This window comes from Fistularia commersonii, chromosome 11 (genome assembly GCF_037954325.1).
Source record: "Fistularia commersonii isolate RoL2024-O1a breed Wild chromosome 11, RoL_Fcom_v1.0, whole genome shotgun sequence".
Taxonomy (NCBI): domain Eukaryota; kingdom Metazoa; phylum Chordata; class Actinopteri; order Syngnathiformes; family Fistulariidae; genus Fistularia; species Fistularia commersonii.
The window spans coordinates 14800980-14821474 of NC_141294.1; the positions used below are offsets into that span (position 1 = coordinate 14800980).

A 20495-nucleotide genomic window follows, 5' to 3' on the forward strand; every position below is an offset into this window, starting at 1 on the left:
TGACAAGGACCTCAAGTTCCTATGGCAACGGTAGAGGTAGCACCAGGAGCTAATTGAAGAAATTGGTCAGTGATGGCATATTGTGGCCATTTCTTGTAGTTTTGTAGCGGCGCTGGCAAGAGGGAAGCAATTTTTCACAAAATAAAGCCCGAGTATCAAAATTTTGGCATCTGTGAAAAATGCCTTATGTTCTGATGAGAATCGAGAATTCTGGCTGTGACTCCGAAAGGCATTTCTGGCTCGGGAACAATGCATTTCATCACCGGGAGTGAAGGCAGCGTCGCTCTTTGGGGCCGCTCAGACTCTCTGTGCTGTTTCAAGTTCACCCCCGAAACCATTTGATGGGATGCAAAATGTGCCATTTTAACGGGTCCTGGAAAATAATAACAGAATCGCACGTTTAGCGGCGCCGTTCGCATTATCACGGAGCATTTTATTCACTCTAAAGCGACGCTCTTGTTGTGCTTTTTGGACGGCAGTCAGGGTCGGACAGAGGTTGTTCCCGCCACCTAGTGGAACGGAGGTCGTTAACCTTGCAGCCGCATCCCCAGCACGTGCACAGCTGAAACTCCGGCTCGTGCACGATGAAGTAGAAAGAAGACGTCCTTCCATCATGATCCAAAATAACACATGTGGGTCAACCCGGGGGTGATTCCGCGATGGGTAGGTCAGATGCTCGGCACGGCGCAACCGCGACGTCCAACCGCTAAACGCTAGCACGGTGTTTTCAAACAGCTGCTTTCACCTGATTGGTCCAAAAATGATTTATTCAGTGTAAATAATGTGTCTTTGTACGTCTTTCTATTAGGGCGGCTCGCAGTGACAGGTAGATCAATAAAATGCTCTTCCGCTAAAAGGTAACCGGTAGCGAATGAAGCCGTGTTGATCTAGCGAGGAGTTAGCGATGCTTAGCGATACGAGATGGACAAATATTTTAAAAGAAAAAGTCCTGAACATCATTCTGACCCCAGTTTGAGTAGCGATCAGAAGAAAGGGAGGAAAAAAAAAGATATTACAATGAAAGTTAGATTGGGTTTGGATTTATTTTTACTGGAGAAAAGCTGTCCAATGGTGCCATGAATCAGAATCATAAAAAAGAAAAATGTATGTGCCCCTGAGGGCAAATTTGGGGGCACATGGGGTAACAGCATCAAATTGTGAATGTAAAAAAAAAAAAAAAAATAGATAGAATAAATAAAAATAATAAATAAATACATAGAAATAAATACAATATTTATTATATTTTTTATAATATATAATAAGAATATTAAAAAATAATACACAACATATATATATGTATTCTTATATATATATATATATATATATATATATATATATATATATATGAATAAAAATAAAATAAAAAAAAAACCCTCACTAACCCAAGCTTACTGTTCTGTATATCTGTATATTTCCTGTGCATTGTGTATTTGCAAGTGTATTTGCAGTCCCTATGTCCACTATTGTAAGTCGCTTTGGATAAAAGCGTCTGCCAAATGTAATGTAATATTTATATATAAATAAATTCCTATACAGAATTGTGCAAATTGAAAGCTCAATCTGCGTTTATCTCATGAGGATATCATGCCATAGTTCTAAGCAAACTTAAATGCCGTCTCCCAACTAAACAGCCTTCACTTCAAGATAAGAACACGAGCTATTTTGTTCATGCATGTAAACAGACGGAGAAACAGGAAGTTGTTGCAGAAAACCACCGAGACGAGCGCGAAAGCGCCGAAAGCTTCACGTAGCTGCCGAACTCATCGCTAAATCCAAACACGAGACATAAATCCAACCCGCCTGCAAAATCATGGTAGAAGAAAAAAAAATAGCCCAAGACTCCAGGTTCATTCTATTTCATTAAAAATATTTTTGACATATTTCCTCGGCGGTGAGACGCGTATATAAATATATATATATGCATTTATTCATTTATTATTCATGCATCCCTGATCTATATGGCGTTTTCTGCGCTCAGGGTTGTGGAAGTGCTCGGCCGAGAGGCGAGGTTCGCCTCGGGCCGGTCCCGAGTCGATAACGGAGCCACATGGAAAGATTTCATAGGGAGACGTCCAATCTTTCACCAACATTATTCTACATCTTAACATATTTTTGGACTTTTGATTTTGTGTTTGAAACCCATGCAGACTCACGGAGATCATGGAGATTCCACGCAGAAATATATATACGGCGATCCCTCGCTATAACGCGGTTTACTTTTCACGGTTTCGCTACTTCACGGATTTGCATGGTGCATTGTGTTCTGCATTCTGATTGGCTAAAAAGTCACTCCGCTTCTTCTCTACCTGTGCGTCAATAACGTTGCAGTTTAATATGTACACATACGTAAAACAGCTTGCACAATTTATATTACGTACGTGCAAATTCTCTTGCAATTTTGAGTTTCTCTAAAACCCATAATGTTGACAAAACGCTCTGGAGCGACAAAAGGGCCCAAAAGTTAGCGGAAGATGCTATCTATGGCAGATAAAGTTAAACTTCTGGACATGCTAAGGGAAGCTAAAAGCTATGCGGCTGCAGGTCGGCATTACGGAATGAATGAATCTTCCGTTCGTTCCATAAAGAAGGAAGAAATAAACATAAGGACGACAGCAGCGATAAGTTTTAATAAGGATGCAAAAAGGGTTGCAACTGTCTGCAATTTTTTTCATAATCATTTTTAATTTTCTCCCGTTTAATCCAGTTCCTCGGGTCGCGGTGGGCGGAGCTAATCTCCGCCATTTGAAGCCTTCTGTTCACATTGATGATTAAAATTATTATTTGACAGTACAGTACAGAAGGTATTTGTTGAAAAAAATGTTTCTAAAGTACAGTACTTTTATTTGTGAAACAAATGATTGAGCCTGTAAAATGGTTTGTTCTTTCTTTTCAATGTATAATAGGGTATTTAATTGTATAATAATTGTAAAAAAAGGTTTCTATTTCACGGATTTTGCCTATCAGGGGTTCTTTTTGGAACGTAACCCCGCAAAAAACAAGGATATACTGTATATGTATTTGTAATTCTCGTCAAAATCATCTTCTCGACGCAACCGGGCTGGATTTTTCTTTCCTCGAAGACATTTTCACTTCACATCGACCTTTTTCACTTGCAGTCCAGTTGCCATGAGAAGATTTCGACCAGAATTAACCATGACCTGGATGTCTGAAAACTTCCACACACACACACATATATATATGTATATATTTTTTTCCCTGTAGCTGATGTCCTTTATGAAAGTGTAATAAGCTGCGTTGCAAAGCCGGTTGTATGGAGGCTTTACCGCCGCCGCGCTTCTTTAATATTGAATTTTTCGAGCTTCACGTAAACACACCGTGCGCTTTTTCTCAGAGTAAACAGGAAGCGAGTTTCGGCCGTGAATAGAGATAATTATTATTTTTTTTTTTTGTGTTTTTTTTTTTTTTTTTCCCCTCCCTCAGCCGCCGGGTGCACGTTTGAAGAGGATTCGGATCCCAGCTTGTGCGACTTCACCCAGGGGGAGGAGGATGACTTTGACTGGCTGCTGTATCGGACGTACAATTCGCCGTACGCCAGCTCCGACCTCCTACGCGGTGAGTGCTTATTCTTTTTTTTTTTTTTTTTTTTTTTTTTACGGATGAAAACAAGTCTGTCCGTGTACAGATCTGCGATCAGACAAAGTTTTCTTTTTTTTTTTTTTTTTTTTTCCCCTCCCCTGCGACAGATTAAACAAGTAAACACAAGCCTGGAGGAAAAGCTATTTTTTCGTGTACTGTATCAGCGGTCGGTTTGTGTCCCTTCCAAAATCCCGGGGAAATAAATAGCCGGTGTTTTTATCGTGACTCTGCGTCCAGATCGACCTTTCGCAGATACCGGGCTTGAATTATGCATCGGCCATTACGAAACATTCGCTTTTGTCTGCTTCCCGCCGCCGAACCCTTAAGGGTTAACGCTACGCTAACAAGCGCACGCGGCTAATGGGAACCGGCGTTTTCCCGCCATTATCCCCTCCAACGGCGGCGCGCATCGTTGATAAGGAGCGGCTCCGTCTCTCCGGCGTTAACAAATTCCGAAAGGGCGAGGTTTTTTTTCGCCGGTGCACTTTCACGGGTAGAAAAGGCCCGATATTCCGAAGTATAAGCTGCCAATCAGTCTGCAGCCAGAGAATTCAATCAGCCTGATAAAAGAAAAAAAATATAATGAATTGTTCAATCCAGCCAGATTGGACGGAATAAGAGAAACGTTATGGTCTGATCCGGAGCGTACGGGGGGAAAAATAACCGCCCGGCTCGAAAATCTGAACTCCATCATCTCCTGAAAGTGGTCCAGAACTCTTTGGGCGAATGAATGGAGTTTTTTTTTTTTTTTTTTTTTTTTTCTAAAAGCAGCGATTGTTTAATGTCCATGAATCCCGAAACATATTTCGAAACTTTAAAAATCGCTGCGTCATCGGCGTGCTAGCGAGGGAAAACCGCCCGCAGCCGTCCGCCGATTCACGGTACTCACAGCAGGCGACGGGCTAATTACCGTTTCTCCCTTTGGGTTTAATTAAAACTTTACTCTCGTGGCATTTGCAGAAATCCTTCAGGAGCGACGGCGAGCTCGGGGGTTGAATGATTCAGGTGTCGCCATCAGAGCGCGATGAGGCCGCGATCCGTTGAGATTCGCGCGTCTTCGTCACGCCTTCTCCTACACGCGTACGTTCACGTTTCCCTTGACGGGAAATGTGAACTCGGGCGAAATGTGAACTCGTCTTTACAAAGAGGTTAGTTTGACTCCGGGTTTAACCGCTCAATCCATGGGATCACCGGAAGAACAATGAAAATGAAATAAATACTCGTAGCCCTATTAAACGCTGACCTTCTTGTCCCTCTTCCGCGGAGGAGACGATATGAGTCCCGGAGTGGAACCTCTGTCTGGTCCACCAGCTAGATTGCCACTAAAAGTGTCATTGAAAAGACCCGGAAAATGATCCCAATAAAAGAGCGGGAACCCTGGAAGCGTGACAGAGCGGAGGCTGTGATGGCTCGTAGCGTTAGCAGCCGCTAGCCTCGTCTTCATGTCCTCTCTGCAGAGATAGATATTTCCCTGTCGAGTGTCCAAGAGGCGTAAATTGCATTAAAAATAAGAAAAATAATCCCACGCTTGTTGTCGGCGAACTCGCCACTCCGATGAACCGGGGATTTACTGAAAATATTTGGTTAGCCTGCCGGCCTGCTGATCTGCCTATAGCGCAGGGACGCGGCACGTCATGCACTTCAGAAGCTACAGCCGCTAGCTTAGCGCTTCTTAGCATTCCAGTGTGGAGGCTCCATATTCACCTGCATTGTCCAGACGTGTGAATGAGAGGGTGAATGTATGTCTCTATATGTTGTATGAATGAGTGAATGTTTTTATGGGTGTTTTATTTTGCTGATACAATGGACGTGAAATGCTAGCAGGGCGGCTAACTGAAGAGTGAACGAATGAGCGAATGGTTGTCTCTATATGAGACCCTGCATTGACCCAGCAATTCATGCACTTGACTCGGAAGCTACAGTCGCTAGCTTAGCGCTTCTTAGCATTCTCGTGTGGAGGTTCCACGTTCTCCCCGTGTCTGCTTGGGGTTCCTCAGGGTTCTCGGGGTTCCTCCCGCAGTCCAGACACATGCAGGAGGTTCGTTGGAGACCCTGCATTGTCCAGACGTGTGAATGACAGGGCGATTAGCTGGATGTCTCTGGTGACAAGTGAATGGGTGAGTGAATGGTTGTTGCCATGTGAGACCCAACATTGCCAGACCTGTGAATGAGAGGGTGAATAGTCACATGTCTCGATATGATGTGAATGAGAGGGTGAATTGTTTTATGTCTGTATCACGTGTGATGCACAAATGACAGAGTGAATTGTTGGTTGTCTTTCTATGACGTGTTGATGAGAGCGTGAATGCTCATGTCCCTACAGAACATGTGAATGAGTGAGTGAATGGGTGCATGTCTCTACATTTTGTGTGAATGAGAGGGTGAATGGATTCATGTCTGCATAACATGTGATGCATGAATGACAGAGTGAAGATTTGTTTGTCTTTCTATGAAGCGTAAATGTTTGTCTGAAGGAATGAGCGAGTAAATGCTAATGTCCTTATATTACATGTGAATGAGAGGGTGAATGGTTACGTTTGTATATGAGTATGAATGTATGTCCTTCTGATGTGAATGAGAGAAGTGAATGGTTGCACGTGATTGGTCCAGGATGAAACCTCTCGGCCAATGGCGGCAGGGATAGCCCCCCCCCCCAACCCGGAGTACATGATAAACGTAACCAGAATGAATGAATGAATAAAGAAGGAACGACTGCAATTCAATCATTTTATTTCTAGTCTGCACTCTTTCGCACAAAAGATTGAAACCTGTGTGTGTGTGTGTGTGTGTGTGTGTGTGTGTGGTGTCTCGCTCACCATAGAATGGGTTAAAGATTTCCAAATCCCCTCTTGTGCAGCAGGCATATTCATGAATAAGCTCACCTCGGCGTTCCATTTTTTTTTTTTTTCCACCTTGTCGGACTTAATCCCCCCCACCCTGGCGTTGACTTCTAACCGTGTATCGCACCGGACGGCCAAGGTGGGGGATAACAAGAGTTTATGAGATAAGGCTATTTACATTGCACTCGTATTAACTTTGTGGTGCTGAGAAATTCGTGTCGGGGGAAGATTAGTAAACACCGCTGAGATTGCGGCAGCTCGAGGTTCCCAGGAGAAATTAGAGACTACTGTTCCCATGAAAGAGGAAATAGGAAAAAAAAATAAAGGCGAGGATTGAATCCAGTGAGATCTTAATAAGAACGGCCCATTTTTTATCACATTCCCCCTTCATTTTAAATTAGATGTGTGTTTGCCGTTTGATAATTTCCAGCTACTGCTCTGTTTTAATGAATGAGCCGAGCGTGCGGTATGGCGACCTTGCGAGGAGGAACGCGTGTGCATGTCAAGTGCATCTTGTTTTCGGCGAGGCCGACTCATTAGCATGAATAGCTCGGGTTTTGTCGCGCCGTCCATTGTAGTGTTTCAGGGAATGTCCTTCAGCGGCTTTTTTGAAGAAGGGCGGTCCGGACATACCGACCGTTAGGACGTGCGGGGGGTTCTTGTCGGGAGCAGAACTCCTGAAGGCTTCCGCGAGGGTCGTGTGGTCGGTTGTTCACGGGGTTTGACAGGAACGGCGCTGGGATCGACTTGGACTTTGCTGGAGGTCTTTGGGAGTGACCAGGACGGATAGGATAGAGTCAATCAGAGGGAGGACACATGTTAGATGTTATGGAGAGGAGGTAAGAGATGGTTGGGTCATGGACAGAGGGATAGTGAATACATATATTAGAGGTCTAGAGGAAGACCAAAGAGAAGATCATGGACGTCGTGAGAGAGGATCTGAAGGTAGTTGGTGTGAGAGAGGAGGATCCAGAGAATTAGGTTAGATGGAGAAGGTGGACTGGCTGTGGAGACCCCTTAAAGGAAAAGCCCAAAGAAAAAGAGGAATTTGTCACAGGGGTGCAGGACATGTATGACCGAGACAAAGTGATGACTGAGATGGTTTGGATATGAACACTCCTCCTTGGATATGAATAGAATAGAACTTTATAAATCCCAAAGGAAAGTCTTTTGCCAACATTATATCCATTCACTACAGAAAAGAAAAAGAAGAATTTGTCACAGGGGTGCAAGACATGTATGACCAAGACAAAGTGATCACTGAGATTACATTACATTACATTACATTTGGCAGACGCTTTTATCCAAAGTGACTTACAAACGAGGACATAAGGACTGCAAACAACACTTGCAAATACAAGATGCACAGGAAATATACAGAACAGTAAGCTTGGGTTAGTGAGCTTTTTTTTTTTTTTTTTTTTTTGACAAAGACGTACACAAACGTACACATACACCCACATACTGCATAGCCTAACTTGGTGATCTGAACACTCCTCCTTGAATATGAATAGAATAGAACTTTATTAATCCCAAAGGAAAGTCTTTTGCCAACAGTATATCCATGCACTACAGAAAAGAAAAAGAATAATTTGTCACAGGGGTGCAGGACATGTATGCCTGAGACAAAGTGATCACTGAGATACTTTGGATATGAACACTCCTCCTTGAATATGAATAGAATAGAACTTTATTAATCCCGAAGGAAACTCTTTTGCCCACATTACATCCATTCACTACAACATGATATTGATTTCCCGCTGTCAGTTTTCCTTCTCACAGAAATGGGAGGAGTTATAAAGTTTGATAGCCACAGGTGAGAAATACCTTCTGTGGCGACTCCACCTCCCTTTTTCTTCCCGCCGTCACAGCAGCTTGCGTTTCCCCGCTCCGACTGAAAGCCGGCTAGTCTCACAGTCCAATCCGTGATGTTGTCATCTAACCACGTTTCCGTGAAACACACAACCCCCTCGCTCCTTGTGAGCGCCGTTGACTCGTCCATCTTATTCGCCAGTGGTCTTACCTTTCCCCGTAATGTCAGGATCTCCTTTGTCTCCTCTCGGTCTCTTCAGCCCAGATATTTCCACTTCAGCTCCTCTGGGATTTCACGTCTCTCGCCAGTAACGCCGCTGTGTCGGAGTCCCAAAAACTGATTCCTGGTGTAAACAATGGAGCACGCCTCCACCAGGACCTGGATCCAGATCCGGCGCGGTAAAAGGACTCAGAACACGGGAAAAAACGCAGACCGCCATATTGTTCTACTATTAATAGCTGTGGTTACGACTTTAAGAAGTGCAAAAAGCAATGAAAATTGAGACTATACAGGAAAAAGGGTCAGAAAGAGAAGGTTGATTCACTGCGGTGACCCCAAAGAAGAAGAAGAGGGTCTCCTCTGCGCACAACGTCGCACCTCTTTCCAAGGATTACCCACCGTTTGCGTGTCTTTGCACGCCGTCTTCGATGACTTACGCGTATTTCCATGCTTCGTCCTCTCATAATCGACCGAAAGCAGGAAACCGAAAACTCAAACGCTTGAAATTTCCGTCCCCTCTCGGACAAACCCCGGGAGAAACGAGTTCGGCTCAGATAAAGCGTGGAGAGCGTGTTGTGAGAACAGAATGACGCTGTTTTGTTGGAGGGAGAACTTTGTTGGCGCCCGGCGTGAAGAGACTTTTACGCTTCTTCGCTCGGTGGAACGGCACCAAAGAATTCATTCGGCGCATCGGCTACAAATCAGCCACTCCTAGCGCCGCTCCTTTCAAATATAGAATAAATCTGGACGTTGGAATACAGTTGGAATTCGAATAGAACGGTGGGGAAGTTTTAACCACTCACAGCAAAAAGTGCAAGAAAAAGGCATCAAAAATAGAAATAAATAATAAATAAATAAAATAATAAAATAATAATAATGATAATAAATCTAGGTAGATTCAATAATAAATTTAATAATTTAATAATAGATTTAATAATAAAAATAAAATAATAATAAATAAATAAAAATAAATAAAAAATAAATAATTAACAGTGTGAACAAACTACTCTGCTCGAAAAATAAAACATCCTAGATCTGAATGAATGAAATGTGTTATTTAAGTTTTCCCTTTATATTTTTGACCGGTAATATAAACAGGTAGGACTTGTTGAACTAGTTGCGATTAAAAAAGACGTTGACAATAAATAAACAATATAAACAAAAGTGCAAAAATGAATGAATGAAATGTTCTCATGAAATATTTGTGTAATTTAAGTTTTCCCTTTATATTTTTGACCAGTAATATAAACAGGTAGGACTTGTTGAACTACTTGCGATTAAACAAGATGTTGACAATATATAAACAATATAAACACATGCAAAAATGGCAACTAGCATCGGACAACTTGCAGTGCTATCAGAAAGCAGTATAATGATATAGATATAAATAAAAACGTAAGCAAAAACAGCCCATCGCCACACGACATAAATATTTCCGACTAAATATTTCGATTTTGACTAAATTTCGGATCAGTTTTGGGTACGTTTTTCTTCTTGCGACCGCTTTTAGTCCAAATTCGCATCTTTATCCCCGCCGGACTTTTCATCCGCAGCTAATTTGTTTGTCCGATGCGTCTCCCTCCTCAAAATGCGATCTCTCTCTGACAGCGATTTTGACTCCCGGTGCAATTGCCTATTACAAGCTCCTCAACAGCTTTATGCATCTTAAATTAGCTCTGGCACGAAAACATTTAACCGCTCACCCCGAAATGTCAGAGCCAGAAATACACATTATCAGCCGAACAGGGGCTTTCGGTGGCTTTAGCGCGGTTTGACGGAAATACTCGCATTACGAAATATACCCTCATTGATTTTGCCATTTTCGCTCTGGAGGATCCATATCGATAAATATTCATCGTCGATATGAATCCACTCGGACGCCGGGATTCGCCGTTACAAAGGGCGATAAACTGAATATCCTCGGAAGGGAAAAACAACCCGAAACCTCCCGAAATACGAAGATATGGAGATGATTTATAGGCAGAATGTTTAATTGATTATTCGGGACGGCTGATGGATCCGGTAATAGCGGGAAGTGATACTAAGCGGTTTAATGGATTCGAAGAAATACGCAGCTCCGGCTGGCACCGATTCGCATTTGTTGCAAATAGTTTCAAAGATAAATCACATTTTCAACTTCCCGGCACAAGTTTAAACACAATACACATTGGTGGTGGTGGTAATCCCCGCTTTACTCACCAGTATTTATTCTTTTGGGCCAAAAAGTTTTAGTTGCCAATGAGGGAAATCAAAATTCAAGTCAGAACGGAGACGATTCCAGGATTTTCTGTTCCCGTTTCCACAATTGCGTTTCATCTGGGGAGCCGGGAAGATTAGGCCAATTAGTCTGATAACAGATTTAGAAAGAGATATGCCTGGATTATCTTTCTTTTTTCTTTCTATATCCACCGGTCGGGTTCCGTTGGGAGGGCCTTTCTGAGTACAGTCTACATGTTCTCCCCATGTCTGCGTTGAGTTCCTCGGGGTTCTCGGGGTTCTCTGGGTTCCTCCCGCGGTCCACAAGCATGCAGGAGGTTCACCCTACATTGAAAGAGTGAATGGCTGTATGTCTCTTTTCAACGTGGGACCGAGAGGGGCAAGACTTGTATGCCTTTATGATGAGAGAGTGACCCTGAGTGCGGGAGAAGCGTTAGAGATTAGGAATGAATGGATGAAACAGACCCGCAATGTCCGAATGAAGGTTATGTCTCAGAGGGAAAGACGCATTCACATGCACACAAGGCAACTTCCAATTTGAAGGACCCAACTTCAGAATGAGTGTCTGCAAAGGCACCGGCCTTCTGAGATTAACGTCTGAAAGCAGCAAGTGTTGCCCTGGAGATCACAAAGTGAAGATTACAAACCAAATGCTGAAATGTCTGTGGAGGTTCTCGGTCATACAGGTCATGGGGAATCCTTGTGGAAATCTTCTTGTCTTGGCAACTGGACTTGAATTTCTTCATTTGAAGATAAGATCAGGTCAGAGGTGAAACATCTTCAAGTGAAGAAATTCAACTCCAGTTGCCAAGACAAGAAGATATCCACAAGAACATGAATGCTGAAATGTAGATGGTTTACAAAACTGACCTCAGAAGAAGGGGACAACTGTGTTGGGTATTGCCCCAACACCTCCGTGAATATCACAGTAATAAGCTGCACATCAAAACTTTTCCGTGAAAAGGACACGTCCTCTGGTGGAGATGGTGAATGCTCGACAATTATTACTGTTTCATCCGTTTTCAGCCGTTGTTCTCAAACAGTTCCTGGTCCAGATGCTTTGAAAAGCATGATGAGTGTGATTTTATGATGGACTGTTTTGGGTCTAGTAGACATACAAGTCATGCTTGTCCAGGGACTCTGGAGTCGTCCGCTATTGTGACGGTCGCCATTTCCCAATGACAATTGAAAGCAACTTTGTTGCGCATGCCCGTTTTCGAGATTTTATAACGTGGAAATGGGGACGTTTGACATTCCGAGCTGCCTTTCGAGGTGCTATGAGGGCCAAAGGGAGTCACTTGAGCTTCACCATCTTCAAGGACACCTGTAGACAGGAGGATCCAGCTACCCGTTGGAGGGGCACATGGAGACCAACCTAGCCAAAGCTAACACTCAAAAGAAAAGATGCTCAAAACGCCGTCGATCCACCTCAGCCTGCATTTACCTCTTTGACTTGCAGCACTCGGGGCTACGGTTTAATAAGGTCTCGCTCGGGAAAAATCCCCGGCCTTTCAAGTGAGTTGTTTGTGAGTCGCAGTCAAAGTGGCTGCGCTGATCACCATTTAATGCGTTTGCGTTGCGTAGGCGACTGGAAACGTGTCGGCGGAGGCTGCGACTGAGCGTGGAGCCGATCCAGCTGTGCCGGCAGAGCATTTCGCGGCTGAAAGAAGAGATAAGAGCGGCCGTGACGGTTTTGTCCCGCTTACAAATGCTGCTCATCTTGCTGCTTCTCACGCGGCGACTCTTTGTGTGAGCCGTCTCTCAGAAGTCAAGTATCTGCTCTGTTTCGGGAGGCTAATGGTTTTTCGCGGTGTCAGATCGTTGCAAAGCAACGGTTAGACTCCTGGTTGTTTTTTGTCCTTTAAAACCCGTTCATTCAGAAGTGATGAAGATATTTCCAACGTCCAAAGAGTCCAAGGACGATTCAGATCTGGTATCACAGATTTCTTTTTCGACATATACCGTATTTTCCCGACTATTCAGCGCACCTGAATAGAAGCGGCACCGGCTAAAAAAAAACTAAATAAACCCATGTTTACATATATAGTCTGTACGGTGATCCCTCGCTATAACGCGGTTTACTTTTCACGGTTTCGCTACTTCACGGATTTGCATCGCGCGTCGCGTTCTGCATTCTGATTGGCTAAAAAGTCACTCCGCTTCTTCTCTACCTGTGCGTCGATAACGTTGCAGTGTAATATGTACACGTACGTAAAACAGCTTGACAAATTTACATGACGTACGTGCAAATTCTCTTGCAATTTTGAGTTTCTCAAAGACCCATAATGTTGACAAAAAGGTAGCGGAAGATGCTATCTATGGCAGATAAAGTTAAACTTCTGGACATGCTAAGGGAAGCTAAAAGCTATGCGGCTGTAGGTCGGCATTACGGAATGAATGAATCTTCCGTTCGTTCCATAAAGAAGGAAGAAAAAAACACAAGGACGACAGCAGCAATGTATGATAGAGTATTTAATTGTATAATAATTGTAAAAAAAAAAAAAAAAAAAGGTTTCTACTTTATGGATTTTGCTTATCACGGATTCTTTTTGGAACGTTACCCCGCGAAAAACAAGGATATACTGTACTTGTTGATAAACAGCAGGCGTCCAAGTTGTAAACATTTATTTTAACTTTTAATTAAATACATACCGGGAACATCCACAAATATGTACTGGAAATGCTTTTTTCCCTGAACGGTGCCTGTCACACGGCTGATGAAAAAGATGAAGATTGAATAACACGAGGAAAAGTCCATCCATCCATCTTCCATCCCGTTTCGTCCTTCTCCATCTCGGTTTTCCTCCTGCGCACTAAAACCGTTAAAAGTCGTCTTCTTCGGCGTCGGAATTGGACTTTTTGACAATGTTTTGGCGACTTGAAGCTCATCAGCCCAAAATATCCATAAATTAGCCGCTGTGTTCAAAAGTAGCGGCTAAAAGTCCAGAAATGACAGTAAATAATGTTTTGCTTTCTTTCGTCATTGCTGTTTCTTGATGTTTCTCGTGTTGTTTCCATTCACGATGCGTTTGTTTTGGTGGATTCTGCCCATGTATGTGCCTTCACGTCATCGTCTTCCTCCTCAGACGCTTGTTACGAGAATGAGCGAAGTCGGGCTTTGGTCGGTAGAAAGCAGACGACTCTTCTGTGATTTGCTTACTCGTTATTTACATTATTTGCGTATCGTGGGGGTTGCAATGCTGGAGCCGTTTCTAGCTGTCATTGGTCGGGTGGCGGGACCAATCACATGGAAACATACAACCATTCACCTTCTCACTCACATCTTCTTCTTTTTCTCCTTTGGGCTTTTCCCTTCAGGGGTCTCCACAGTGAATCCACCTTCTCCATCGAACCCCATTCTCTGGATCCTCCTCTCTCACACCAACTACCTTCAGCTCCTCTCTCCACGACATCCATGAATCTTCTCTTTGGTCTTCTTCTAGACCTCCTGCCGGGCAACTCCACCTTCAGCAACCTTCTACCCAGATCTTCACCATAGTTGGGACATGAACAGAGGAGTGTTCATGTCCAAACCATCTCAGTCATCACTTTGTCTCGGTCATACATGTCCTGCACCCCTGTGACAAATTCTTCTTTTCCTTTGGGCTTTTCCCTTCAGGGGTCTCCACAGCCAAGCCACCTTCTCCATCGAAACCCATTCTCTGGATCCTCCTCTCTCACACCAACTACCTTCAGCTCCTCTCTCCACGACATCCATGAATCTTCTCTTTGGTCTTCTTCTAGACCTCCTGCCGGGCAACTCCACCTTCAGCAACCTTCTACCCAGATCTTCACCATAGTTTGGACATGAACAGAGGAGTGTTCATGTCCAAACCATCTCAGTCATCACTTTGTCTCGGTCATACATGTCCTGCACCCCTGTGACAAATTCTTCTTTTCCTTTGGGCTTTACCCTTCAGGGGTCTCCACAGCCAAGCCACCTTCTCCATCGAAACCCATTCTCTGGATCCTCCTCTCTCACACCAACTACCTTCATATCCTCTCTCGCGACGTCCATCAATCTTCTGTTTGGTCTTCCTCAAGACCTCCAATTCCAGCATCCGTCTACCAATATATTCACTCTTTCTATTGGATTAATAACAACAACTAATAATAATAATTCATTAGCAGGCTGACAAACTGAGATACAAACCATCTATTTTCCTCTTTTTACTAGCCTAAGACGCTATTTAATAAAGTGCTAATCTTTGGTCTTCCTTTAGACCTCCTGTAGCATCAATCTAGCAATAAATTCACCATCCCTCCTCTGTCCATGACCCAACCACCTCAGTCTGGCTTCTCTGACCTTCTCTCCAAAACATCTAACCCACACGTGTCAAACTCAAGGCTCGCCGGCCAAACGTGGCCCGCAAGCAATTTATTCTACATTACATTTGCTTACATTTAGTTACATTTATACTGTTACCGTACATAACCTCAACCCCTTACCTGGAACCCCGTCTTTCCGGGGAAGTTTCGATGTCGGCGAGAGTCGCCTCGTCTGCAAAGCAAACGCCCTTTTCCAGTTAGAGACGGACGACCGTAGACTACCTTCGCGATATGTTACCTCTTACCCCAGCCGGTGTGTGTGTGTGTGAGTGTGTGTGTGTGTGTCATTTACTATGACCTGACATTCATGGGTGTCTGTGGAACCACGTGGCAGATGCTTCTCCAGCCGGAGAGGTGTTGTTATCTCTGTAATGCTGTATTACAGCGGTTCCTCCTCCTCCTGTATACACTGAATATCACCCGCGTGAAAGGTCGTATATTTGTAGATTCCAAATTCTGACGCACATTTTTTTTTTTTTTTTTGGGGTGAGATAACGTAACGCGGTGCAATACCCGTGCCACTTGGGGGGAAAAAAAAAAAAAAATGATTGGGTTTGTGCTGGAATTTCCGTTCGCCAGGTGAAGTTGGGAGATATTTCACCCGCATGGATTAAAAAGCAGAAGCGCATGAAAGTACTGTTTGTTTTATCGAGGAGAAAAGACCCGTTTTTTGAAAATGATCCTTTTTCTAATTTTGCGTGGAAGTGTTTGCAATGGAAGTCGTGTGATGAAAAACTGTCTGTCACTGGTTGGATTTTTTTTTTTTTTTGCGTGAAAATGGACGGAATATGCAGGAAAATCAGAATCAGAAAATATTGTAGTGCAGATGGAAAAAAAAATAATACAAAAATAATTTAAAAAATAAATAAATGCATGAATAAATGAATAAATAAATGGCATGAAATTAAATTTAGAAAATAGAGCGATGAAGAGGTCAAGGGTCTGTTTAGCCTCGGAGGGGTTTCCAGGCTTGGCAGAGGAACATCAACATTTTAAACCAAAATAAGTGCAGAGTTAGCTAACGGCTAAGCCCCCCCCCCCCCCCCCCCCCGACCTCGCTGAGTGATTTTAATACTTCTCATGTTATATTTCTTATACAAATGCAGAGCGACTTTGTAACGACAATTTGCACAACATTGCAAGTCATTTATTTATCTATAAAGATACATACATATATTATTTTTCTTTTTTTTCTCTTTCCTTTATTGTATTATTCTATTTGTTGTAATTATATTTATCTATCTTTTAAATTCATTATTTATTTTATTATTATTATTATTATTATTATCATTATTATTATTATTATTATTATCATTATCATTTAATTTTTTTTTAATTTTTTTTTTACTTTTGATGCTCACATTTATATTGCCCCCTGGGGACAAATTACGTTTTTCTGATTCTGATTCATCGTCATCTCCTTCGCTGGTTTCTTTTTTGCATCACAAGGCTCTTTGCTGTGTTCCTGTACGTCTTCTTAGAATGCAAATATAATAAAAAATAAAAAACCTGAGCAGAACACTTCCCATCCAGTCTCGCTCGTGAAAATCATCGAGAAGCGTCCCAAGTCGTCGTGTTTCCTCTTTGCCCGAAAGAAATCGCGTCGAAATAAAGCGATAACGGAATTCCGACGCACATTAAGCGGGCTTAGTTTTGTTGTTTGTTGTTTTGCCAGCCGAAGGAATTAACGCTAATCAGCCACAGCTGAGTTATGGCGAAATAATGCAAATTTCTGCATTACCGGAGCAATCAGGCTTGTTACAGTTTGTTAAGACACTGTTAATTATGTCAGTCATAATTAAAATCCCGCGTCTTGAAATTGCCCTCTATCAGAACCGAGTCGTTCCCGCGCTCGTGTCGCGGCTTGTCGCGCAAACCAGCCACGGTTTTTACCTACGCGACCCGCGACTAAACATCCCCCTCCTGTAGCTCGTGGTTGTGGAAAAAAATACTGTCAGTTTTAAAGGGCGAATGAATAATCGGAGCCTTTAAGTCACGGTTTAGCAAAGTCGTGTAATAGCTTCGGTAATGAAAGCGCGAGGGCTCGGCAGGTAAGCTCGGCTTCAAGGCCCAATCCTGCACAATGATGAATTAAATTAGGGGCGCGATAAAGCGGCCCGTTTGCAGGGACGGGCGACGTATCGTTTGTTTATGACGAGAGGAGGCGTCTTATAACCTCTCGGCGCAGGAGAGGTGTATTTGTTATTTTCCCCGGGTCGGAAAGGACAATCGCTCTCGGGAAGAGCATCGCGCCCCGTCGCCCGGCTCGGGGTTTTAAAAGGCTTTCGCGGCGAGTCGGCGTTCCAACCGGGCTGCTTTTTCTAATTAACGCACCTACAGACGGAGGAGGACCAGGGTTCTCAGCGGAAACTTGCCCTCCCGAAGCCGGGGACGGGTCTTCTGACTCGTTGGCTCGGAGCAGATATTTGAAGATCCCTTCGAGGAGCGTCTCGGAAAGTTCTTTTTTTTTTTTTTAAATGAATTTAAACCCATCGTCGTGCCAGCGGGAAGATGAAGTTCTCTTTGTGTGGAGGCTTGTAGGTGCTTGTAGAGCGTGGGGAAGAAAGTCAGAGATGGAAAGGTGGAGAAGATGAAGGTTGAAGACATGAGGTAGAGGAGAAGATGTGGAGGTTCCTCTTGAATGGAGAGGGAGATGTTCTGGAGATATAAGAGATGATTCGGTCGTGGAGGGAAGAGGAGTGGTGAAGACCCTGGTAGAAGGTTGGAACTGCCAGGAGGTTTACAGGACAGGAAGTTGCTTGGTGAAGGACTAGATGGAAGTAGATGATTGGCTGTGGTGACCTGCAAAGGTGGAACAAGAAGATACCAGTAAGTACCTCAAGAAGGTAGGAACAATCACGGTGGAGCTTCCAGAGCAGGGAAGTTGCTGAAGCCTCTGTGGAGGAGCCTCTCCTTCCCGGTGATTCGCTCACCTTCACCCGACCGCCGAAGTGCTCGCTTCGGACGGAAACGCACCCCCTCCTGGCCGCTCGTAGCTTCTATCTCATTAGCGTAGCTTCAAGATGCGAACCTTCGGTGTGTAACGTCGCTGGTTTAGCAGCACGACCGAAGTTCTCGTCCGCTCCGACTCAAACCCAAGTCTCGGACGGACAAGATGATCTGTCAAGTGGTTTGACGACTGCAGCGGAGCTGTGGCATGAATGGGGAATGTGGGGTTTAGCTCACATGTAATTGGCTGTTTTGAAAGAATTGAGCAAATTTGGCTTTTTTGTGTTGTTTTATTTTATTTTCTTATAACTCTGGGGCGCTGCGCTTAAGACCGGAATCATGATAATGGAGACGTTTGATGCGGCCGTGAATCAGCGGCTGATTAAAACGTCCGTCAAAAGACAATTCCTGCTTTGTTTCTCTTTTTGGCGCGAGTCGTGACGAAGCGTCGTTTCGTGCGACATCAAGTTGAACGCGGGATTGAAAATATGACTTTGCCATTTTTGTCACATCATAGAGACATCCAAGAATTCATCCTTTCATTCACGTTCAGGTTTAGACAGAAAGGCATTCACCCTTTGATTCATGTCATGTAGAGACTGACAACGATTCATTCATTCATTCGTTCATCATGAAGACATAAAATATCAACAACTTCATTCACACATGATAGAGAACGAACAGCTATTCACTCATTCATTGATTCGTACATCAGAAAGAAACATACAACCATTCACTCATTCACACGTCTCACAAACATACATTCATTCATTCAACGATTCACTCATTCATTCCCAGGTCATCGTTGAATACAATGATTCATCCTCTCATTCACATCATATTAATATTCATTCATTCATACGTCATAAAGAGACCACCAAATATTCACTCTCATTTCTACCTCATATGAAGACATACGAGCATTCACTCATTCATTCACACATCATAAATCCAACGATGCAGCCTCCCATTCACGTCATATAAACATTCATTCATTCATTCATTCATCTGTCATAAGGGGACATATGATTATTCACTTATTCATTCACATGTCATATAAACATTGATTCATTCATTCATCTGTTCAAGAGACATACGATTATTCACTCATTTATTCACATGTCATACAAACATTCATTCACTCATATGTCAGAGACACACAGTTATTCACTTATTCATTCACATGTCATACAAACATACATTGTTTCATAAGTCATAAACAGACGTACAATTATTCACACATCGTAAATACAACCATTCAGCCTCCCATTCACATGTCATATAAGCATTCATTCATTCATTCATTCATTCACATGTCATAGACACACAATTATTCACTCATTCATTCACACGTCATAAATACAACTATTCAGTCTCCCATTCACATGTCATATTAACATTCATTCATTCATTCATTCACATGTCATAAAGAGACATGCAACCATTCACTGATTCATTCACATGTCATTCAGATGTTCATTCATTCATCCATCCATCCATTCTTACATCATAAAGGGACATGCAACCATTCACTCATTCACCCACGTGTTATACAAACATACATTCATTCATTCATCCATTCATATATCATAAAGATACATGCAATTATTCACTTATTCATTCACATGTCACGCAAGCATTCATTCATATGTCATAAAGAAATTATTCATTCATTCATTCATTCACACGTCATAAATGCAACCATTCAGCCTCCCATTCACATGTCATATTAACATTCATTCATTCATTCATCCATCCATTCATACGTCATAAAGACACATGCAACCATCCACCCTTTCATTGTCACGTCTGGACAATGTGTGGTCTCCACTGAACCTCCGCCATGTGTGAGGAACCCTGTGGAACCCCCACGCAGACGCGGGTCCAACACGGAGCCTCCACACGGGAAGAAACCCCGCGGGAATCCAACCGGGAACCTTCTCGCTGCGAGGGGGAATCACGTCGTGCCTCCAAACCCAGACAGTCGTCTATTTTTGTCTGCTGGCACTTCATCCCCTGCCTTCTGTTGTCACTCCTGCACAAAAGAACGGCGGGACGCCGTCGTCAGCGGGTGGCCGCTACGTTGTTGTGTTCACACATCTTGTCCTTAATTTCTAGCGGTGAAACCCGGTAATCCGTGTTATCACGGAAGCCTGGAAATCCGGCCAGGCCGCTATCAGTCGGGAGCGCTTTTGGGAAAAAGAAAAAAATGTAAAAAATAAGACGACCGGTGCATTGTTGCAACGTCTGAGTGCTTAATTAATTTTAAGCGGCTCATTCAGACAGATAGCGCGGCATCCTTAATGCGTTAGCTAGCGCAGGTGACATTATGCATGAATAACACAAACAACAATGTTTTATATTCAGACCATCATTCGGTCTACAGTCCATCTGTTTCGACATCTGTGCTAGTAACTGCTTTGACTTTATTTTCGGCGTCTCCTTTCATCGTCCGGATCGATCCATTTGAAAGGGGAGCGGGGAAGATGCAGGTTTTTCTTTTTTTTTTTTTTTCTCCTCTGCACCTGGTT

General features: G+C 43.3%; 1 protein-coding gene across 4 annotated transcripts in view; it reads left to right on the forward strand.

Annotated features, from left to right (window-relative positions):
* ptprub (protein tyrosine phosphatase receptor type Ub) overlaps window positions 1-20495 on the forward strand; it is a 253953-nt gene that overhangs the window by 77580 nt on the left and 155878 nt on the right. For all 4 annotated transcript variants that reach the window (XM_086155227.1, XM_086155228.1, XM_086155230.1 and 1 more), the window contains exon 2: window positions 3442-3573. In XM_086155227.1, coding sequence (XP_086011353.1) covers window positions 3442-3573 — 132 coding nt within the window. The remainder of the gene's footprint in view (window positions 1-3441; window positions 3574-20495) is intronic.